The following is an 18,798-nucleotide window of genomic DNA, read 5'->3' as shown; positions in this document are numbered from 1 at the left end:
CCACTAAACAGACATCCATTTGTGTCAGATGGGAAAGAAACCAGGCAAATTTAAACAAGAACTAAGTGAAATCTGCAAAGGAGTTATTAAACATGTCCTCTAGCCACCCTTGTTTGTGCCTTAACAGAGGTTTCGTAATTCCCATTCTTCTTTAAAGCCCGAAGCAACACCACCACCACCTCTCCCGTTGTGGTTGCGTTTCTTTCAGTTATTTAATTTGCTTTGAAGAAAGGAGTTCTACAAATGTAATTATTGCTTTCTAAATCCATAACGTGTTCTGTTGAATTATGAATGACAACTCAAGCGTAGAAGTCACGACTGCTGCGTCAGCTTGCCCTAGGGAGCTGATCACATCTAGGTGGGGTGTGGGTGGAGAATGAGGAATGCAAGTTCATCATGGGGATTTCTCCAGGGTATTGAGGCGGAGGGAGAATATAACGTGTCAGCATACAGAAAACAGGAAACATTAGAGAGCTGAATAAACAGACGTGTGAAACCATAGCAGTTGTGTCAATTGAGACAACCGGGGGCAGAAGCAAGCCTGATCCAAGTGATGGATCTTTATAACAGTGATGTGTGACCCAGGAGCAGGCACTGAGCAGCGACCACAGCAGGGACATGACACAGAGCCTTTAGAGCAGAGGTGAAAATGCACCAGAGCACGTGAGCTAGCAGCACATGTGCAGTTAATAACACACAGGTACTAAGTTTTTTCCCCAGTGGTCCTCACTTCTGTGTTGCTTCACTCCTCTGCAAGCAGAAGCAGCCACGTGAGGCTCAGAGGCTTTGCAGCATGCCTTGTCTCTACAGCCATAAAGCTTCCAGGACTGCAGTTCATGACTCTAGGCAGAGTAGAGAACTAGCCATGGTATTTTGAACATGAGTGAGCAGTGTGGATGCACCCACTGTGGTTTTTCAGCCCGGATTCTGCATTTCCCATAAAGGAAAGTGGCCATATGCTCCAGATTTACTACCTACTGCTTCCTTAAAACTGTGCTGCTGCAACCCACATTTATAGAGAAAGTCACTCGGGGTGATGTAAACGTGATTCCAGTTCTTGTTGGCTTTTTGTAGCTCAGCTCCTCTCAAAAGCAGCTTTGTACCTCTGTCATTTCTATTAGAGCTCTTGACTGTAAAATCGTAACTGAGGTTACTTCAGGAGGTCTTGAATGAGGTTTGTACTGGAGACAGCCACTGAGCATCCCATATGCAGTAGTACCCAACAAAATATGAAGCTGATTATCAGCAATCATGCAATTATGAAGATAGTCTAGGAAGAATGAGGAACATGCCATAGCAATGAGCTGGGAAATAGCTGGCACTTGCTGTTTCATCGAAGCCAGTTTCCCTTCTCCACACAGCAACTAGAATTCCCTAGGTAAGCTCTGCACTGTCTCCATGCTATTGCATATTGCACCCATTGCTATTGCAGTCCCTTCTCATCTGGAGTGACCCATTTCTGCAAGATGCAAGAGAAACATGACCTGCTCCAAAAGGCTGAGTCTAAAAGCAAGGCAGAACAGAGCAGTAAAGTGGAAGGCTCTTAAAATAGCAGGGAAGCAACATAACCACAGGATACCTAAGGCATAAACCTACTTTGTTCGTTAGTATCCTTGGATGGAGAAGTAGCTGGGAATGTACTAGATATGGAAAATAAACTTGTCAAAGTACTTTATAAACCAGCCTGGTTTTACTTGTTGTCAACACTGCTAAAACAAACCCAAAAACCCCATCAAAATCTCTAAAGCAACTCAGATCTTGAACAAAAGCAGTGAAAGTTCCTCATCTGGCTTCTCTTCCCGTAAGAAGGCAAAAGTCTGCAAAGCAATGGACAGAGCCTTTGTGTACAGTGCAATTGCAAAGTGTCGTGGAAAACTGAAGTTACATCCTTCTATGTGTCTTACAGTCCTGTTAACAAGAAACAAGCAAAGCTCAGAGCACATCAGGGTTCAGTTTTCAGATTAGAGAGCACCTGACTCACGTTCAGCATTTGGGTTTTTTACGGTTATCAAAGGTGTTTTACCCAACAGAAACTGCAGCTCCATAAGGTCAGATTCAGACAGAGTTTGGAGCAGCTTCTGGTTCCTGTCAGGCTATAGATGGAGAAGCTGACTATCCAACCAAGGAATCCAATGCCTTACGCAGAGTATATTTCTGAGGCTTGAGATTATATCATCCCATGTTTTCCTGCACTCTAGAACAATGGGTCCCTAACCATGATTGACATTAATATGGTACAAATAAGAAATCATAATAAGTCTAACAACACCACTTGGGTTTCATTTTTCCCTAACCATACCAACCAGATGACTTTAAAAAGCCTGTGAGGGCAGATATTTAAAGACTGACTTCACCAACTCCATCACACTCCAGCTCCTTCTTTCACAGCATGTTAACAGAACTAAAATCAATACATTACAGTTATTTTACTGAATAATGGATTCAGGGTTTGTAAATTAATAGTCACTAATTTCAATTAATGTCCAGTCTACTTGGTAGATAGCTATTTAGTATACCTGCAGGAGCTACAAATCCTCCCAGGCTCCTTCTGTTTTATACAGAGAACCACATAGTTTAACATAATCCTTTGTTCCTTAATTTCCATTTCACTTTATACTGCAGAAATCTTTTGTGCTCCAGGCTGTCAGTTTGGTCTGGAGTTCTTTCTGGGCTCCCTGGGAAGTAGGTATTTGTAGTGCATCACTAGGTACAATGTTTCCTGTAATCCCATCAGGCTGACTTGCTCTGCTCTGGTAACACCCAACTACTGCATTCCCCAAAGGCTCTTCTGTGGTCTTGGCTCATCCCACCTCTCTTGCTCTTTCTGTCCCTGCAGACAGCTGACCTGGCAGAAGTTCCTGAGGAAGGCGGTAGCTCTGCAGGCACCCTTGACATAAGCAGGAAGCGCAGCAACAGCGGTGAGTGCTGCCAGGCCAGGAGAGCATCTTCAGATGTATAGGCCTGCATACAACCTGTTTCAGATGGGGGGTTTATGGCATGTCCATATTTTAGCAGCATTCTGGCTTTCAGAGGGAGAGTTGAGTGGGGGAGGAAGTTGGTGCAAGAATTTGGGGAATGCTTTTTGCCTTTCAGATGAAATCCAAGCCACCATTTTCTTTAGTTTTTGTGTCTAGAGCTGATACTGGCCAAGGTTCAGGTCCATTCCCTATCTCCCATGCTTCAGGAACATAGCTGTAGACTAATCACTTAACATGCTTCAGGTCAGCATTGGCTAAGTGGAACAAACCCAGTTCTTTCTTTTCTGTATGTTGGACTTGTCTACATACCTTTGTATACCATAACCTCTTTGGGGCAGGAAATGAATCATATAATATACATCTGTCTGTGAAATATTGAACACAGTAAATCCTGATCATAATTGCAGCTCAGTACAAATACAGCATGTGCTCAGTAATATTAATAGCATAATTTCTTTAGTAATGTTTTTACAGCATTGGTGTGATGGGGTTTCAAGACCATCATACCCATAGAGAGCTTAGTAATGAAATCTTAGTCAATGAAACTGGAGTTTGTGACACTGTTCTTGAATTCAGGGAGGGAAGAAATAAGTGCAGAAGGGTTTGGGACACTTAAGCAAAGCTTCAGGTCCAAACCATCAGAGCAGCTTCTCTGGCAGCACCTGGAGGCTGCTTTGCTAACTCTCAGGTGCCGCTAAAGAAGTTACTCTGATGGTTTAGTGAGTATCTCATACGCTACCAAAGTAAATCTCTGTGAGCATCTCTTTCTTCTTCATAGCATCCCCAGTGCCCATTACATGCTGCTAGCAATACATGTAGGTAAAAATGACAGCTCCAACTTGTCCATTCCCATTTTATGCTGTCTCCTTATTCCTTTCCTCCCCTCCTGGTCCTGTCACTTCTCCTCACTGTGTTCAGTCATTTCCTCCCTCTCACTTTGTGAACACACCATCTACGTTACCTGCTTTCTCCCAGCAGTACACTTAGGTTCTCTGTTTTGCAAGTGCAAGCTGACCTGACCTGCTTAAAGAATTCAGTCTGCTTCACATTGTTTAATCCTGCCCACCCGAGATTAATTTGATCCTGCGTTTCCAGATAACTTTTCATTGCACTGTCAATCGGTAGTTCCATTTCTGCCACCCAAAGAAACTTTTTCCTCTGAGATCTGTATTCACCGAATGCACCAAGAGGTGTTCAAGGAACTTACTCATGGAGATTAGTTTAAAAACTCAGCATGTGTCAAACCTCCCAGTAACTTCCGCGGCACATTAGCGATTCCTTTGATCAGCGCTGGCTTTTTCACGATCCATCCTTCAGAGGCTCAGGGTATAAATTATGCATCCGTCGCTCCGAAAGTTTCCCCTCGGTAGGTTTTTAACAGAGTGCCTGCACTGTTTGCCCAAGCGGTGGGAATGGCAAAAGCCTTCTCCCACTGGAAAAAATCCCACCTTTTTCTTTGCCCTTTTTTTTTGTTGGCTGCTGCTAGGGCAAGCAACCATGCAAATAACTGGGGTTTTGTTGTGCGGGGAAGTGGTCTACACACCCCTATGGCATTTGGTAAGAGCCAGAGACCAGGAGCTAAACAGAGATTAAACACTGAAGAAAGTACATTGAATATATTATTGCAGGGTGATTCACCACTCCGTTTTCCTTGGCTGTCCCCTGCCCCTTCAGCAGGCAGTGCCACAGCCCTGCCTTGCTGAATCAACTCTATTCCGCTTCTTGCCTTTTTAATTAAAACAGGGTCTTCTGCAAATCAGATTTTTAGGCAAAGGTACTTTGGGGGCTCTTTCCTGAAAGGGAAAGAATGGAAAAGCCACAGCCTGCAGAAGGGTGAAAGAACCCAGCACGTGTGGCTGTGTCATCACTCCTACAGACTGCTCTGGCAACAACTTCAAAGGAAGGCTTTTCCAGTCAGAAAACGAAGCAAGGCTTCCTAGTTTACAACTATAAGGTGGCATACCTGATTTCCAGCCCTTCAGCCTCCTCTAAGCCAGTTATACTCCTTCTCTGCTGTGAATTGCCATCTGTAACAGAAGTCCCGCAAGCCAAAATGTGATTCAAGTGACACGTACGAATCTGTTATCAACAGGGATTTGAGCACTTTCCCCTCAAGTGAACTAAGGAATGTCTTCCCTACAAACCCAGGGTATATTTCAGCTCCCTCTCCACCTTCTGGGTCAGCTCCACAGCTTATGAGGCTGTACATTAGCCTCATAATGTACATAATACATTAGCTTTCAGCTTTATATTGTGTCACCAAGCAGAAATCACTCCAAGCATGATGCCGAAGTGCTTCTACTTTGTCTGGCGGATGACTTTCTGCAAGTTCCTGGCTACCCAAATTCATTATTAACTGGAACTTTTTCTATTTGTCTCCTTAACTTCTCTTCCTCTGGACACAAAAAGTCAAGGAACAGCCACTTGAGTAGGACTTAAACTCTGCCAGCTTGTAACAACAGCATTTTACACCCCTTTCTACAGGTGTCAGATACACACACACCCCTATACTAGAAGATAAAAAGACATTCATTTTGTGTTGAAGGTTTTCCCTCTGGTACTGGTGGCAGGTTGACAGTTTGCAGGGTCAGGTCTCTCTACAGAAGGACTTTGTAGATACAGATGGAGGCCCCCAGGTCAGTGCGGTCAGACCACGTGGATGGACCCAGCGTGGGGCACTTTCAGGTTAATCCCTGCAGGTACCAGCTCACGTGCTGTCTTCACATTGAGCTTTATGACCACAGTATTATTGCATTTTATCAGAGAATATGGGCTTGTGTGTGCTCATGGATACATATTACTTTGTACAAGGTCTTGTGCATGCTGTCGCTGCTGTTTTGGCTCTCTTTGTTATAAGAACACTGCTATTTCAGTGTCTAGACACAACTCCCTACTCTCAAGAAGCCTCACCATTTCACTCATAAAACTTCAAAGCTGTCATTTATAGTGACACATTTGTAGGTGCTTTTGAACAGAAATACTGCTCGTCCTAAACATGGAAATCCAGCATTCAGTGGGAGGATGAGGCTGATGGACTTCAACTAGTAATGCAGTCAGGGGATCTGGGTTCTACTCCCAGAGCTGTACTTGTGTATATTCACCTGATCAAAATGGTTTATTTGTTAGGATTGGAAATTCTTCAGGACAGGTTCTTTTGTGTTGTATGCCGTTGTATGTGGTTTTGGTGGGGGTGTAGAAGGGTTCAGAAGAGAGCACAAGGGATCAGAGAAATTAAGGGGAAAGGAAACAGATTAACACAATGAAAGTGATGCTGCTGAGGTGAAGAGCCTTACACTACCCCTAACGTGTCGTGTGTTTTCTTTATTGCAGTGTTTACATACTCTGAAAACGGCACAGAACACTTTGGAGAAGAACCAAAAAGTATACATTCCCTGGTATGGGCATATGCGTTGTGAGAACGCAATGGGAACGGGAACGGGAAATATATATATGTATGTGTATATATGTATATAAATATATATAAAAAGTATATGTATTTATATATGTATACATATATATATAAATAAAAGTCTTGGTTTTATAGATAGCTGAGGCCCTTGAGTAGGTCTGCTGGGGTTCTATTCTGGAGAAGCACTGGTATCTGACTGTCACGTTCCTCCACCATTTCTGGGCCACTGGCCACAGTTGGAAGCATACAGGACTGGATGGCTCTTTGGTTTACCTGTTATGGACTCCTTTATGTTCTGTTTGTGACAAATTGGTCTTGTGAACATAAAGGATCCAGTGCGGAGGCCGTGTCGTTACAGCAGAACTCCAGATCGCAGATATGGTGTGGAAAATCATTTGGGGTTTGGTTTAGGTGCTTTTTTTCCCCCTCCAGTGGAGAAAGTGAGGAGAGAGAGGAGATGGGGGGGGGGAGGCCCAGCACAAGCAGCTTTCTGTTTCAGTGGTTTTCCCACCCTGGCTTTTGGACCTGTGAATGTATAGCTCTACCTCCATCATCCATACCAAGGCCTGCATAATAAACATATAATGGGAGTGATACACTACTGGGTTCATAAGAGTTATGCATTGACAGAGAGTAAAAGGCAGACTCATTTTTAAGATCTCACCCAAAAGACCTACTTGTGCAGGTTTCTGTTGTGTCCTTTAGAAGCCTGGAATTTGATCTTGGGGTTCAAAGAGTCTTTATTTCTAAGGGAAAATAGTTGCTGCCTTAGCAGTTCACAATGTATCTGGACCATCGTCCTCCAAGGTGTGAAAGGAATAAGATGATTCTGGCTCATTTCTTGGAAGAACAGGCCCTGGTTTCTTAGTCTATAAAAAGTGAACCATGTGCACAGGATGGATATTGAAATTTGTCTTTCTCTTCTTTCTTACAGGGACCATTTTATAAAAGCACGTTACAAATGAACACCTATGTTGCCTTGTACAAATTTGTACCACAAGAAAATGAAGACTTGGAGATGAGGTAACAAAATGTTTGTTAGTTGCTTTGGCCTATATGACTTTGGATGGGGAAGGTTTCATTCTGATATTCATACTAAACATTTCTTATAGACAAACCATTTGTAGCTACAAAGACATTCTCATGGATGAAAAGCTGGTAACACAATAGAGGAAAAGTTTCAAAGCCACTTACATCACTTCAGGAGCAAGATGGCTTTCAGCTAGGAAATATTCAGTCCTCAGCTGCTTTGGTTTTTCCAACAGGATTTTTCAGCTAGGAATCCCTCACCAGTGCTCATGCTGATTTTAGCAGCTTCCTTTCTCCCCTCAGCAGCTTTTAGTTATTCCAAACGCATTGGAACAGCTTCCCAAGAAGGGCTTGAGAAAAAACAGCAACCCTGTTGTCCTGGTGACAGCACCTCTCTGGGAAAGCTGGAAAACACTGCTTCAGGTGGTGCAGTGGTAGAAGACTGAATGCCTGTTTTCCCACTTGGAAAGTAAACCAAAGAGGCCAACTACTGCACCCACATCCAGCTACATCCTGGACAGGGGCACTTCTTCTGTGTGTGCTCTGCAAGAGCCCATGGAATTGGACCCGTATCCATCCAGGTGTATTTGCAAGCTCTTGTGCTGCTACCTCAACAATACAGTGAGCCTAAGAAGGAACGGAGGGAAAGCTGAATAATTAGGGGTCAACCATTATTAAGATCAAAGAAATCCCTGTTATCAAGCAGACAGAGCTTTCTGGCATTAATGTGTTTGGAAATGGGCTGCCACTTACATTCTACAATGCAGCGCTATTATAATAACATGCTAATGTTGATGAAGTGCTTCCAGTGGGGGAAGGAGGTCAAGTAACTGTTCAACTACCTGCATACAATCAGCTCAGCACATGTTGCTATTAGCATTTCCAGCCAAATTATTCTCCTAGCTCTGCTGTTGAACTAGTCAGCTGGATGCTGATACTTAGCAATTACCACCCTGCACCACACATTATAAAGGTAAATATGTCCCATTGAAATCAAAAAGACTTTCTTGGGCAGAATTATATCCCTGCTGACTAATTGCCTTTGTCAGTTAAATAGAACTATTTTCCTGCTGCCTTCCTTCTGCAATCACAGCTTGAAAACACAGATGATGAAGTGGTGTGTCCCAACAATGTGAAATGTCTTGAAGTAATAAGATAATGCCTGTAACAAATAGGGGCTGTATTTTAAACAGTTCCTTACTAAACAGGAAGCAAAAATTCCAGTTCACAGATGTTGTCTCAAAATAAAGATCCAACCCAAACATACAGAGGTTCTCTTTCTGCATCACTGTGCATGACTGAAGTAAGCCTTGCTGCCTCATTGAGTCTACCTGCAGCTCACGTACATTGACCAAGACCTCCTTCTTATTAGAAGGCAATTGTGGAAGCTGATGTAACATAACAATTAAGGCTTATCTGAACCACTGTTCCTTTTCTAATTACAGGCCAGGGGATATGATCACTCTCCTGGAAGACTCCAATGAAGACTGGTGGAAGGTATGTACATATTAGTTTTCACCCGTTTCCTTTCCAAAGGGAAAAATACATTCTTTCCAATACTGAACGTGTATGCAGGCTACTGATGTTAACAGCCTTCTTCTGCCTATATGTTTTCTCCACAGGGGAAAATTGATGACAGAACTGGATTTTTTCCTGCTAACTTTGTTCAAAGAGTGCAACACAACGAGAAGATTTACCGGTGTATCAGGACATTCATTGGCTGCAAGGAACAGGGACAGATAACTCTGAAAGAGAACCAGGTATGTTCCTTTGTGCTGGATCCCCACCGGACTTGAGCATCCCCCAGTCTGATTGATGACTGGAGGGACTGTTGTGCAAGATGAGCACAGGCAGATGCTGTTCACTCCGGTTTTACTACAGCATTTATTATTTGTTCAGCAATAGTGTCTAGTAGCCAGTTAAGAGCAGTGTTGGCCTTGTGCAAATGTATGCATCTTACCTAATATGGCCAAGATTTTCTGACTCCAGGCATTCATAAAAGTACTTTGCATTTTATGCACTCTGCTGTTGACTTCAGAGGCACAGCTTGAAGAACACTCGGTCTTATAGAGATAGACCATGTGTGTTTGATAAATGATTTGGGTTTCTACTCACTGTTAGAGCTAACCTTAAAGATAGTGGCTCCCTCCTCAGATCTTAACTTACCTAAAGATGTGAACACAGCTCATTGGTCTGGCTTCAAGAGGAACTGAGTTAAGACAGCACCAAACCAACCTGTAAATCTCAGATTTCACTCTCATTCATCCGTTGCAAAGTACCTTTAATCATTGATTGCTTGTGTCAGCGCTTGTACACCTTCTCTACAGACTGTAATTTGTTCTGAACTATAGAAGTTCTAACTGTGAGTTAAAGTACATCATGTACAGTGAGGACTTGCTGGGTCCATTCACCCTGGCATGCTCTCAGCAGCTCCTTCAGTTGGATTCAGTAGGTGAAAGCCACTGCTACCTCTGTGAGATTTGTCTTTGATCTGATTTTAAATGTGATTTTTAACATTTAAAACATCCAACTGTCAAGTCTTGTGATGCTGCTATGAATACTTGCTGGGGTAAAGTGAGAAAAGAAGGTGGCTCCAAACCTGCATTAAGGGACCTTCAGGTTTCTGGTGTAAGCTCATTAATTAGGAGGATGGCTGAGTAAGTGTGAAGCACAGCTTGAGTACTCTGACACATGGATGAAATAGGTGGATTGTCCTCACTGCATCTTGCAAAGGCTCATGTGCTTCCACCTTATCTCTTTTCCTTTGGCAACTGATGTCATATCAATTTTTCCACACAGAACTTCTATAACACTTCTTTTGTGGAGAAGGTTAATTTATACCTTTGCTGCTGCTGCCTTGTGGCGTAGCAAGCCATACAAGTGCCAGCAACCCTTGGGTTTACACAGCTTTTTTAAGGAAGGCACAGCAATACAGTGACCAGAATACATTTTAACTGCCCTGTGCACACAGGACATGGGGCAGCCCTGAAACTGCTAGAAAGAGAGAACAGTGCTTGATTATATTTCCTTTTTCTAACCCAGCACCTCTTTTGATGGTCTATAAATGTGCACACAGAGGAAAAAAGATGTTACCAATGCAGAATGAGAGATGTTGCACCCTTTGTGCTCTAGAATAAGCAATATATGAGAGCAAAGCTTGGGGGAATAGTCATGTGGGAATATGGCATGTCAGCATGAGGGAATGCTCAGGGTCTGAGTCCCATCTCACCAGTGGATGTACCAGATCCTCTTTGTTAGTGTAGCTGCTGCTGCAGACAGTAAGAACCCAGCTTCTTGCCTCATTTCTCAAACCCACAGTTTCCAAGTGGGCAGATCTGGCAGCTTCATCTTGACACAAGGTCTTCCTATTGTCCCTATTTCATAACAGGCTCACAAGAGAGCTTGTAGTCTTGTCTGTGGTAGGGCTGGAGGTGAAGAAAGGGATGAGCACATCCTGCCTGTCTTCTGCTTCCTCTGGTTTGGTGAAATTAATTCAGCTCTGTCTCAAACCCCTGCAAATGCTGAGGTTGAATGTGAACGCTGCCAGTGAGAGAGGCTTCAGAGGAATAAAGAGATATTTGGTGTCAAACAATAGGGCAGGCAGACAAATGCAGAGACATCAGAGGAAAGGAGGGGAACCAATAGATCCCACTCCACCCTTGCACAAATCATCCAAAAGGAGGCATCCATGTCCCTCCATGCAGGTTTTGAGCATCCCTTCATAGCTGGCAGCATGCACAGGACCAGCATGTAGCAGTGGGACAAGGACAGGAGCACAAGGTCTCCTGACCCTAACGTGTGGGATGTGTGCCTGCCATGGAGATCGCTGTCTGAACGGCACAACTCTTTTGTCTCTAACAGAACAACTTTGCCTTCACTGTGGAAAATCTCTGATTGCAAAAACCATTCTGAGGTTTTGGTTTATTTAATTCCAAAAATTATTTTATATTTCCAAAGTGAAATTTTCTTTCTTCAGCCGTTTCTCTCCTTTTTTAGTCCTTTATTTCCCCTTTGTTTTCCTTGTGAAGCAGACAGAGGGATGTAATAGGGAAGAAAAGTCATCTGAATGGGGTTTCTGGGAAAAGCTTGGCAGAAGTTTGCTTGTTTGTTTGTTTTGTTCTATCTGGGGATGGCTGTGGGTTATAACCACCCGTTTTAGCTGTCTCTGGGCACAGTGTCCAAAGCACTGTGAATGTAGTGTAAGTACTTTGTGCATAGCGCTGGCTTATTCCAGGTTAGTAAGAAGGGGAGGTTATTTATTGCTACCAATTGATGTCAAGTCTCACTTTAGCTAGAAAACCTCATTAACTGATCTAATAAGTTCTTGTTACCGTAGGATGGCAAATTGTCTTAATTTTGTACTGTTAATTCAGGGAGTCAGATTCTGCAAAGTCTAACAAGAGCCCAGAGCTATTCTACAGCAGAGGCAAGGATGACATGCCAAAAGATGGGAGATTGGGATGAGCTTTTAGGCAGAAGCCCAGAGAAGCTGTGGCTGCCCCATCCCTGGCAGTGTTCAAGGGCAGGTTGGACACAGGGGCTTGGAGCAAGCTGCTCCAGTGGAAGGGGTCCCTGCCCGTGGCAGGGGTTGGAGCTGGGTGAGCTTTAAGGTCCCTTCCAACCCAAACCAGGCTGGGATTGTGTGATTGATTGTACTGCTTGATGCCCTCCATGGCTTACCCTGCAGGTCTCTCTCCCTTTGTGCTTTAGATGAATGTTGCCAGGTGGAGTCTGTTCTAAGGCAAAAGGCACTCACATCAACAAAGCCACAGGGCCACCATAAGAAAAGCCTTTTCAGGCAAGCAGAGACGTTGTCAGAGTTTGAAGCTCACTGGGTGAGGCTTCCTCTGGAATCACTGGGCAGTTTCATGCCCTGACAATAACATTTTGAGCTCCATCCTCATGCAGACCTCCCTGGCAAGGCCAATACTGCAGGACAGGGCTGAGGGAAAAACAGTGCAATTTGCTCACCCATCTTGAGCAATCTTGTCTTCCCAAAGGACGGATGCCTTGGGAAGTTCATTATGAAACGTGAAACCCAGCCTGGGGGGGAATGGGAGCAGTGCTCCAGACAGCAACCTCTGGGGGTTTAGGGTTCACTGACAGATTTGTGGGTCCTGAAAGCATCTCAGCTGACTGGGGACCACAGGGCTCAACCAGGAATCTGTGGCAGAGAGGCAGACATAGGCCCTGACATCAATAAAGCAAGATTATTAACAGGGCGACCAAACCCAGCCAATTTCTGTGGCTTTCCACCCTTCTAGGCTGTTTCACACACAACGCTGCCTGCATAATTGCCAACTCTGATTGCTTGTACCATCACTTGGAAATATAACGTTGTCTCCAGCCTATAACTTCTGCTGTAGCCTACCTGAATTCATTAGCACATGTTATACAAATGCTTCTTTGCATGACTACAGGCTCTGATTTGACCTCTTTTAATGAAAGAAAAAGCCACCACATCTAATATATCACCAGTGTTTGGAAGTGTCTCTTAAAATGCCTCCAAACTTTCTGGTCATCCTTATATTTAAAGTAGTCATAATAATCTATGGTTTGAATGTCTGGGTTTACTTCTTTAAAACCAAGCTACTCCTGCCCTTCTCCAGCTGCCTCTGATGTCCAGAGTCCCACTAATACAAACCACTTTAGAGCTGGGCTTTTTGTGATTGAATAACACAATTGATTTAAATTGCACAAGTCATCTTGTGCAATAGAGATGACCCCAAACCACAACATGTGCAACAGGACTGTCAGTCAGAAACTCTCTGCCTCATCTAGATGTGTACTGTGAGTTTACACAAAGGCCAGTGCAGCAGATCCATTTTGAGATGGTCAATGTCACTGCTGTAAACTAGACCTGTTACCGAAAGCATCTCCCAGCCAGGTTCTGCCATAGGCCACTGCTGACCCCAACACCCATCACCATGGATTTCAAGAAGCCTCATGTATGTGCAGATATGATCCAGCCACTCCAGGAGAGCCTGGGAATGGGCTTAAACACATCCATGAGGCTGGGTTTAACAAGGCAGGGTTCCAGCCCAGGTCTGTAGCCCTGGGGGATCCATCTGTCAGGTCTTCTCTTGATGAGACTGGATGCTTTGTCACCTCACTGCCCAGGAATTCCTTTATGTCCCCATATCTTTCATCTGTGATACTCTAAAAGAAGCTGGACTCCTAAGAGCATGACTCAGCTGCCTTTGAAAATCAGTTGCATTATGGTGACTTATGCATTTGGGCTGAATCACCCAGCACAAACCCAGTGCAGCAGGTGAGGCTGCAGTTCTTCACATGCTCCCCACCTGTAACTGCTGCACTTCATGGCGAGGCTTAAGGGGAAAAGTGCCTTTTTCCTGCTGCCTCTGATTTCATTGACGTCAGCCTTGCTGAGCAGGGAGGGGTGTCCTCATTCATTCATCCAGTTCAGCCCAGGTCATATTTAAAGCCCTAGGTAAAACAAGCTGGTGCTCTCCACCTAAAAGCTAATGAAACAACTGATGTAAACCCTGTCACCATTGTTTTCACTATGAGCAAATGGGTATGAAAACTGAACTACTTACTTTTCCATCCACAAAGCTCGCATAAGCAAGCTTTCATTCTTACAAACAGAAGACTTGAGCTTTCAGAGCACTTCACCTGTCTTCAGGCTCCAGGACAGCTCTTGGAACTGTCATTACAACCAAATCCCTGCTTGATCAGAACCAGTCTGTGGCTGACAGATGCATTAAATATATGGGAGAGAGAGGCTAAGCAAAAGATAGCAGCATAAAATTAGAGCAAGTTCAAACTTACTCCTGGACAAAGAGAATTTGCCATTCTTGGCTACATTCAAAGCACAGGACTTAGAAGAACAGGAAAGCATTAATGACCCTGCATCTTAAAGGATCATTTCCTAATTGCTCTTCTCCCCCATCTGCTCCAGGCTGACTGGTGGGTAACAAAATCCTCAGGGCAGATGCTGACAAGTTCAGACAACAGTCATGGTCTGAATGGTTTGGGTTTAATGGTTTGGTTTTGGGGGTTTTTTAAGTGAGATGAAAGAATTGAGAATTGACTTTATAGAACATTAGATCGCACTTTCTGCTAGTCCTGATGCCTGAGAAGCAGCCCAAGGTGCAATTTCTTACCCTGGGGCTTACTCCATCACTAACCTGTTGAGCTGGATGCAGGGAAAAAACCCAACTGTTCATCCCCATTGGTGTTGCTACCAAATGTAGTGGAGAGTGGCTGCTCAGTGGCTCCCTGAAGTGGCCAGGCCAGCAGCCTTGTCCCCAGCCTGAGCAGTTCCCATTTTATCAGGTAGTTCCCAGTCTGACACAGAAAATCATGTGTGGCACCGAAACAAGGCTATGGCACCTTGTGCTGCCACAGCCATCAAGTTTGGCGTCTGTCACCAGGGCAACAGCTCCATCAGGTGGAGTCCAAACCCCTGGATAATGTGGGGTATTGTGGGCAAGCTTGTTCTGCCCTCCACGCATCCCCATCCCTGGGAAGGAGTGGGAAAATCCTCTGTCCTCTGACCGCTGGCGTATGCAAGGCTTAGTGCATTAGGGTGGGAGAATTTTAGTTGGAATTTGGGAGAATTTCATCTGGAATTTGGGAGAATTTCTTCTGGAATTTTGGAGAATTCAGATCAATGCATTCATATATAGTTCTTACAGAATGCCTTGTACTCCTCCTGCCCAGTGAAGATCTGAAGTTATTGCTATAGCAGGGGACAGCCACTGCTAGATCAAAGAGTACTCAAACCAGCAACAGAAGCGAAGAACCCCGTCTAAAAAAAAGACCAAATCTGCCATCCTTTTTCACTCCAAAGAAGAAGGAAACCAGTGTTCAGAAAGCTCAGTATTTGCCTTTTGTCCCCAGATCATTCTGCTGACACCAGGGGAAAACTCTGATCTCACAGTACATTCTGCACAGCAACAGAAGGTTAAGCCAGAAATGCACGGTGGCAGCAGGCAGTGCAGATCTCCTTCTGGAGATCTATTTTGGGGATTCTTTGGCCCACGCAGAAACCAGGGGTCTTGCAGACCCCTTTGGTTAGGAAGAAAGCACAGTGATGGAGTCAGGCATTCCTTTTAACCAGAAACAAAAGGCTGCAAAGGCTCATTCTCCCACACAGCAGCAGGGATCAGCTGAGAAGGGGCATCTTTCAACCAAGATGCTCTTTCCCAGTGTTGAATACTCTGCCATGCTCGGCCACCCTTAGCCTTGTGCTTCTTTGCAGGCTTTTTCTCTCACTGTTGAGACTTCCATAGTCTTTCTTAGGGACACAGACCAGCATCTATCAGAGGTCAGAGACCCCTTTCTGCGTGTATGTGCTTCAAATGGGGATGCGACTGCAGAAGGGGCAGCTGCAGTGCTAGGGAATCATGTGCAAATAGGCTGGGCTGCTTTACAACACAGCCTAAACTAAACAGCATCAATTCCACACCTCCCACGCTTTCCATATGATTTAGCCCAAACAACAATACATCATCTTGTTTCATTGCATGTCAGCACTGTTGGTGCGCTCAGTCGTTCTGCCACAGGGATCCATCCAGTTCAGTTAGTTAGCTTAAGTAAGAAAATTATTGTTGCTTTGATCGTGGCAAAGAGTTTATTATTTTATTTTCATACCTTTTTTGCCTTCAGATTTGTGTGACTTCTGAGAAGGAACACGATGGCTTTATCAAAGTATACAGCGGGAAGAAGAAAGGCTTTGTCCCCATAGACGTCCTAGAAAACATCTGATTTCAACACCCCACTTGCTGCAGTAGGAGCCCTTTGTCGGCAATGCCTGTCTGCCTCATCTCACACTGTGTCAACCCAGATGGGCTGTCTTGCAGATGTTCAGGGAAATAGTGTGAAAACTGCAACTGCGAGAAGAAAAAGACATTTAGGCTGCCACAGCAACACTGAGAAATAAGAAAAGCGGAATGTTTGACAGCAAATACAGTCAGAAATCAATAGGGAAATGAGAAGTCCGTGGATACTAACGAGAAGAAGGTAAGGAAAAGAAGAGTCTGGGCTGATTTCTGGTGCAAGATGGCTGCTACACCCCAATGGAGACGGACAGTTTGTTCTGAAGGACTAAACCTACGTCCTGTTCTTGTGTCTTAGAAAACTGTTGGGCTGCTTTCTTGTTTGAAGTGTGTGTTTAAGGGGGGAGGGGGGAAAAACGCCTTTCAAACTGTCCTCGTACTACAGTCCAATGCTTGTAGGAAGTGTGGCTGTGGTGCTACGGTTTTGTCCCATTATCAACCGATCGGTTTAAGTCCTGGTGTTTAGTCCCATAACAGCGCAGTTTGGAGCCACCATGTGAACCATGTCAGGTCGAGAAACGCACTGTGCCCTGAAAGTTGGCAGCTTTCTCTTTCTGTGCAATCTCCCCCTATGAAAGAGTAGCAAACCTGTGTGTCCTTTGTTTTCTCTGTATACGAACAAAAGCTCTCAGCGCGGTTTGGGTGTGATGGCTGCTCTCATAGCTCGCAATAGCTGGTCCTTGAATGTGCAAACCTGCTCAGCAGCATCCCTCTGTGTTTCCTGCACCCTGATCTGGTGATACAGAAATGCTGGGAGAGAGCCACAGGCTTGAAATGTTTTCTATTTTTCTGTGTTTATTGCACTTAAAAGATTTTGTATATTAATCCTATTTATAAAAAACAATAAAACGATTAGCTCACCCCTGGAAGACTGAAGGTGCTAGGGAAGGGCAGACTACACATGGAAGTGAAGTCTGTGATGCTAAAGTCCAGAACTTGTGATAGAAAGGCACTGTCTGAGTATTGTGTTCTCACGCCAAAGGCATCTTCTTCATTTGCTGAACAGAAGTTTTGCAGATTCAGCAATAAATGCACTGTCATGAATTCCTCCTTGGTATAAACCACCATGGGCTTCCTATAAACCTTTTCCATCTGTTTTGTCCATGTAAACCTCCATCTTCAAATATGTTTTGGGCGTATGAACCTTTTGGTACCCAGGAAGCAGTCTGTGGGACCTGTGGATCTTGACCAAACTGTACAAGTCAGCCAGTGCCAATCCTGTTGTAGAGCAGGGGCCTTATGATGACTCAAGACAGGGAACCTATTTTCCAAGTGTTTAATTGGATGTAATTGCACCAAACACACTTAAACAGCTTAGTATGTATTATGACGTGCAGATTAAGTCCTATCCCGAAGCTCCCTCCTGAATTTATGCCTTATTTGACCAGATTGAGACCGAATATGAGTCTTTACTGAGATTAACCCCAAAATGATGTCCTAAATCCTGATACAAGTAGAAATTCACATGCTGCCAGGCGAGTGTAACCCTTTGCAAAGATGGCACTGTTTCTAAAACTGAGCTATCCATCCTGCCTCCATGTACTGAGGCAGTTTGAATCTGCAGTGCACAACCCACCTCTCAATAGTTGCCCTATTTGAGTAGCTGATCTTACACAAAGCCTTATGAAATCTGGTGCAGCTCTACACACGGCCAGAAGTTCACAGAGCAGATCAGTCTACAACCTTTCAGAGACATCTTTCGCAGCTCTTATGTATCAATTGCAGAGGAGGAAGCTGCAGGGGTGGCAACTGCTGAAATGTGGTCCCTCATAACTTATTATAGTTGGTCTATACCAATCTATGTCCTCCTGGCTGATCAAAAGTATCCGATTTCATATCTTTTGTGGCAATATCAGCAATTTATAAATGTTAGGGTTTGTTCTTTTTTTTTTTTTTTCAATTCAAACCATGAACATTTGCTCAGCTCATTTTCCTAAGTAAGTAACCAATAAACCCGGTGCAAGGACAAAGGATTCTGTTAAGCCTTAAAGATCAAGAGGAAAAGCAGTAGAGATGTAGTAATCTGCTCTGCTTTAAAAGATGTATTTTTTAATATTCACCCATTCAAAATGAAAACTCAAGGTTTTAGAATGAAAATATTTGCTACTTTTGATCAGGCCTGTCACATGGACAGAGGAAATCCGTATTAATCTCTACATATGTGCTGTTGTTTACACGATTGCATCATACTGTGATTCCCTCCTCTTTCAGTCTTCTATGATTTCAATTTATCCCTACAATGTGCATCGTACTATTGAAAGAATTATATGAATATTACCTACAACTCACAATGGCCTTTAATCAATGTCAGTTTGATTCCTTTTGATACTGAGCAATAAATAATAAAGTGACTGAGTAAAAACAAACAGACCTTATGTGGACTGTATTACGTCTGAGAAAGCGTTGCTTCTGAACCAAAGCTTTCCTGGTTATCTTTGTGGGTTTTGTCTTTTTACTGGGCTATTGCTGCTATTTGATATGTAGAATGCCTAATTTAGCAAGAAGCACATACGTGAGTCTTACTTTAAGCATGTGATTCATTGGCTATTTGCATGCTTAAAGCTAAAGCACTTTGCTG

At 43.9% G+C, this 18,798-nt stretch overlaps 1 protein-coding gene across 1 annotated transcript in view; it reads left to right on the top strand.

The window, feature by feature from the left end:
- The window catches only part of STAC (SH3 and cysteine rich domain), a 58,767-nt gene extending 41,459 nt beyond the window's left edge, over positions 1–17,308 (top strand). The window contains exons 6-11 of the mRNA XM_061366153.1: positions 2,837–2,918; positions 6,309–6,373; positions 7,322–7,410; positions 8,862–8,913; positions 9,039–9,176; positions 16,051–17,308. Coding sequence (XP_061222137.1) covers positions 2,837–2,918; positions 6,309–6,373; positions 7,322–7,410; positions 8,862–8,913; positions 9,039–9,176; positions 16,051–16,149 — 525 coding nt within the window. The 3' untranslated portion in view covers positions 16,150–17,308. The remainder of the gene's footprint in view (positions 1–2,836; positions 2,919–6,308; positions 6,374–7,321; positions 7,411–8,861; positions 8,914–9,038; positions 9,177–16,050) is intronic.
- The last annotated feature ends 1,490 nt before the right edge of the window (positions 17,309–18,798 follow it).

Source organism: Neopsephotus bourkii, unplaced genomic scaffold, assembly GCF_033783945.1.
Source record: "Neopsephotus bourkii isolate Nb327-2 ecotype Australia unplaced genomic scaffold, CSIRO-AGI_Nbou_v1 NB_1308, whole genome shotgun sequence".
Taxonomy (NCBI): domain Eukaryota; kingdom Metazoa; phylum Chordata; class Aves; order Psittaciformes; family Psittacidae; genus Neopsephotus; species Neopsephotus bourkii.
This window is presented reverse-complemented; position numbering and strand designations above follow the sequence as displayed.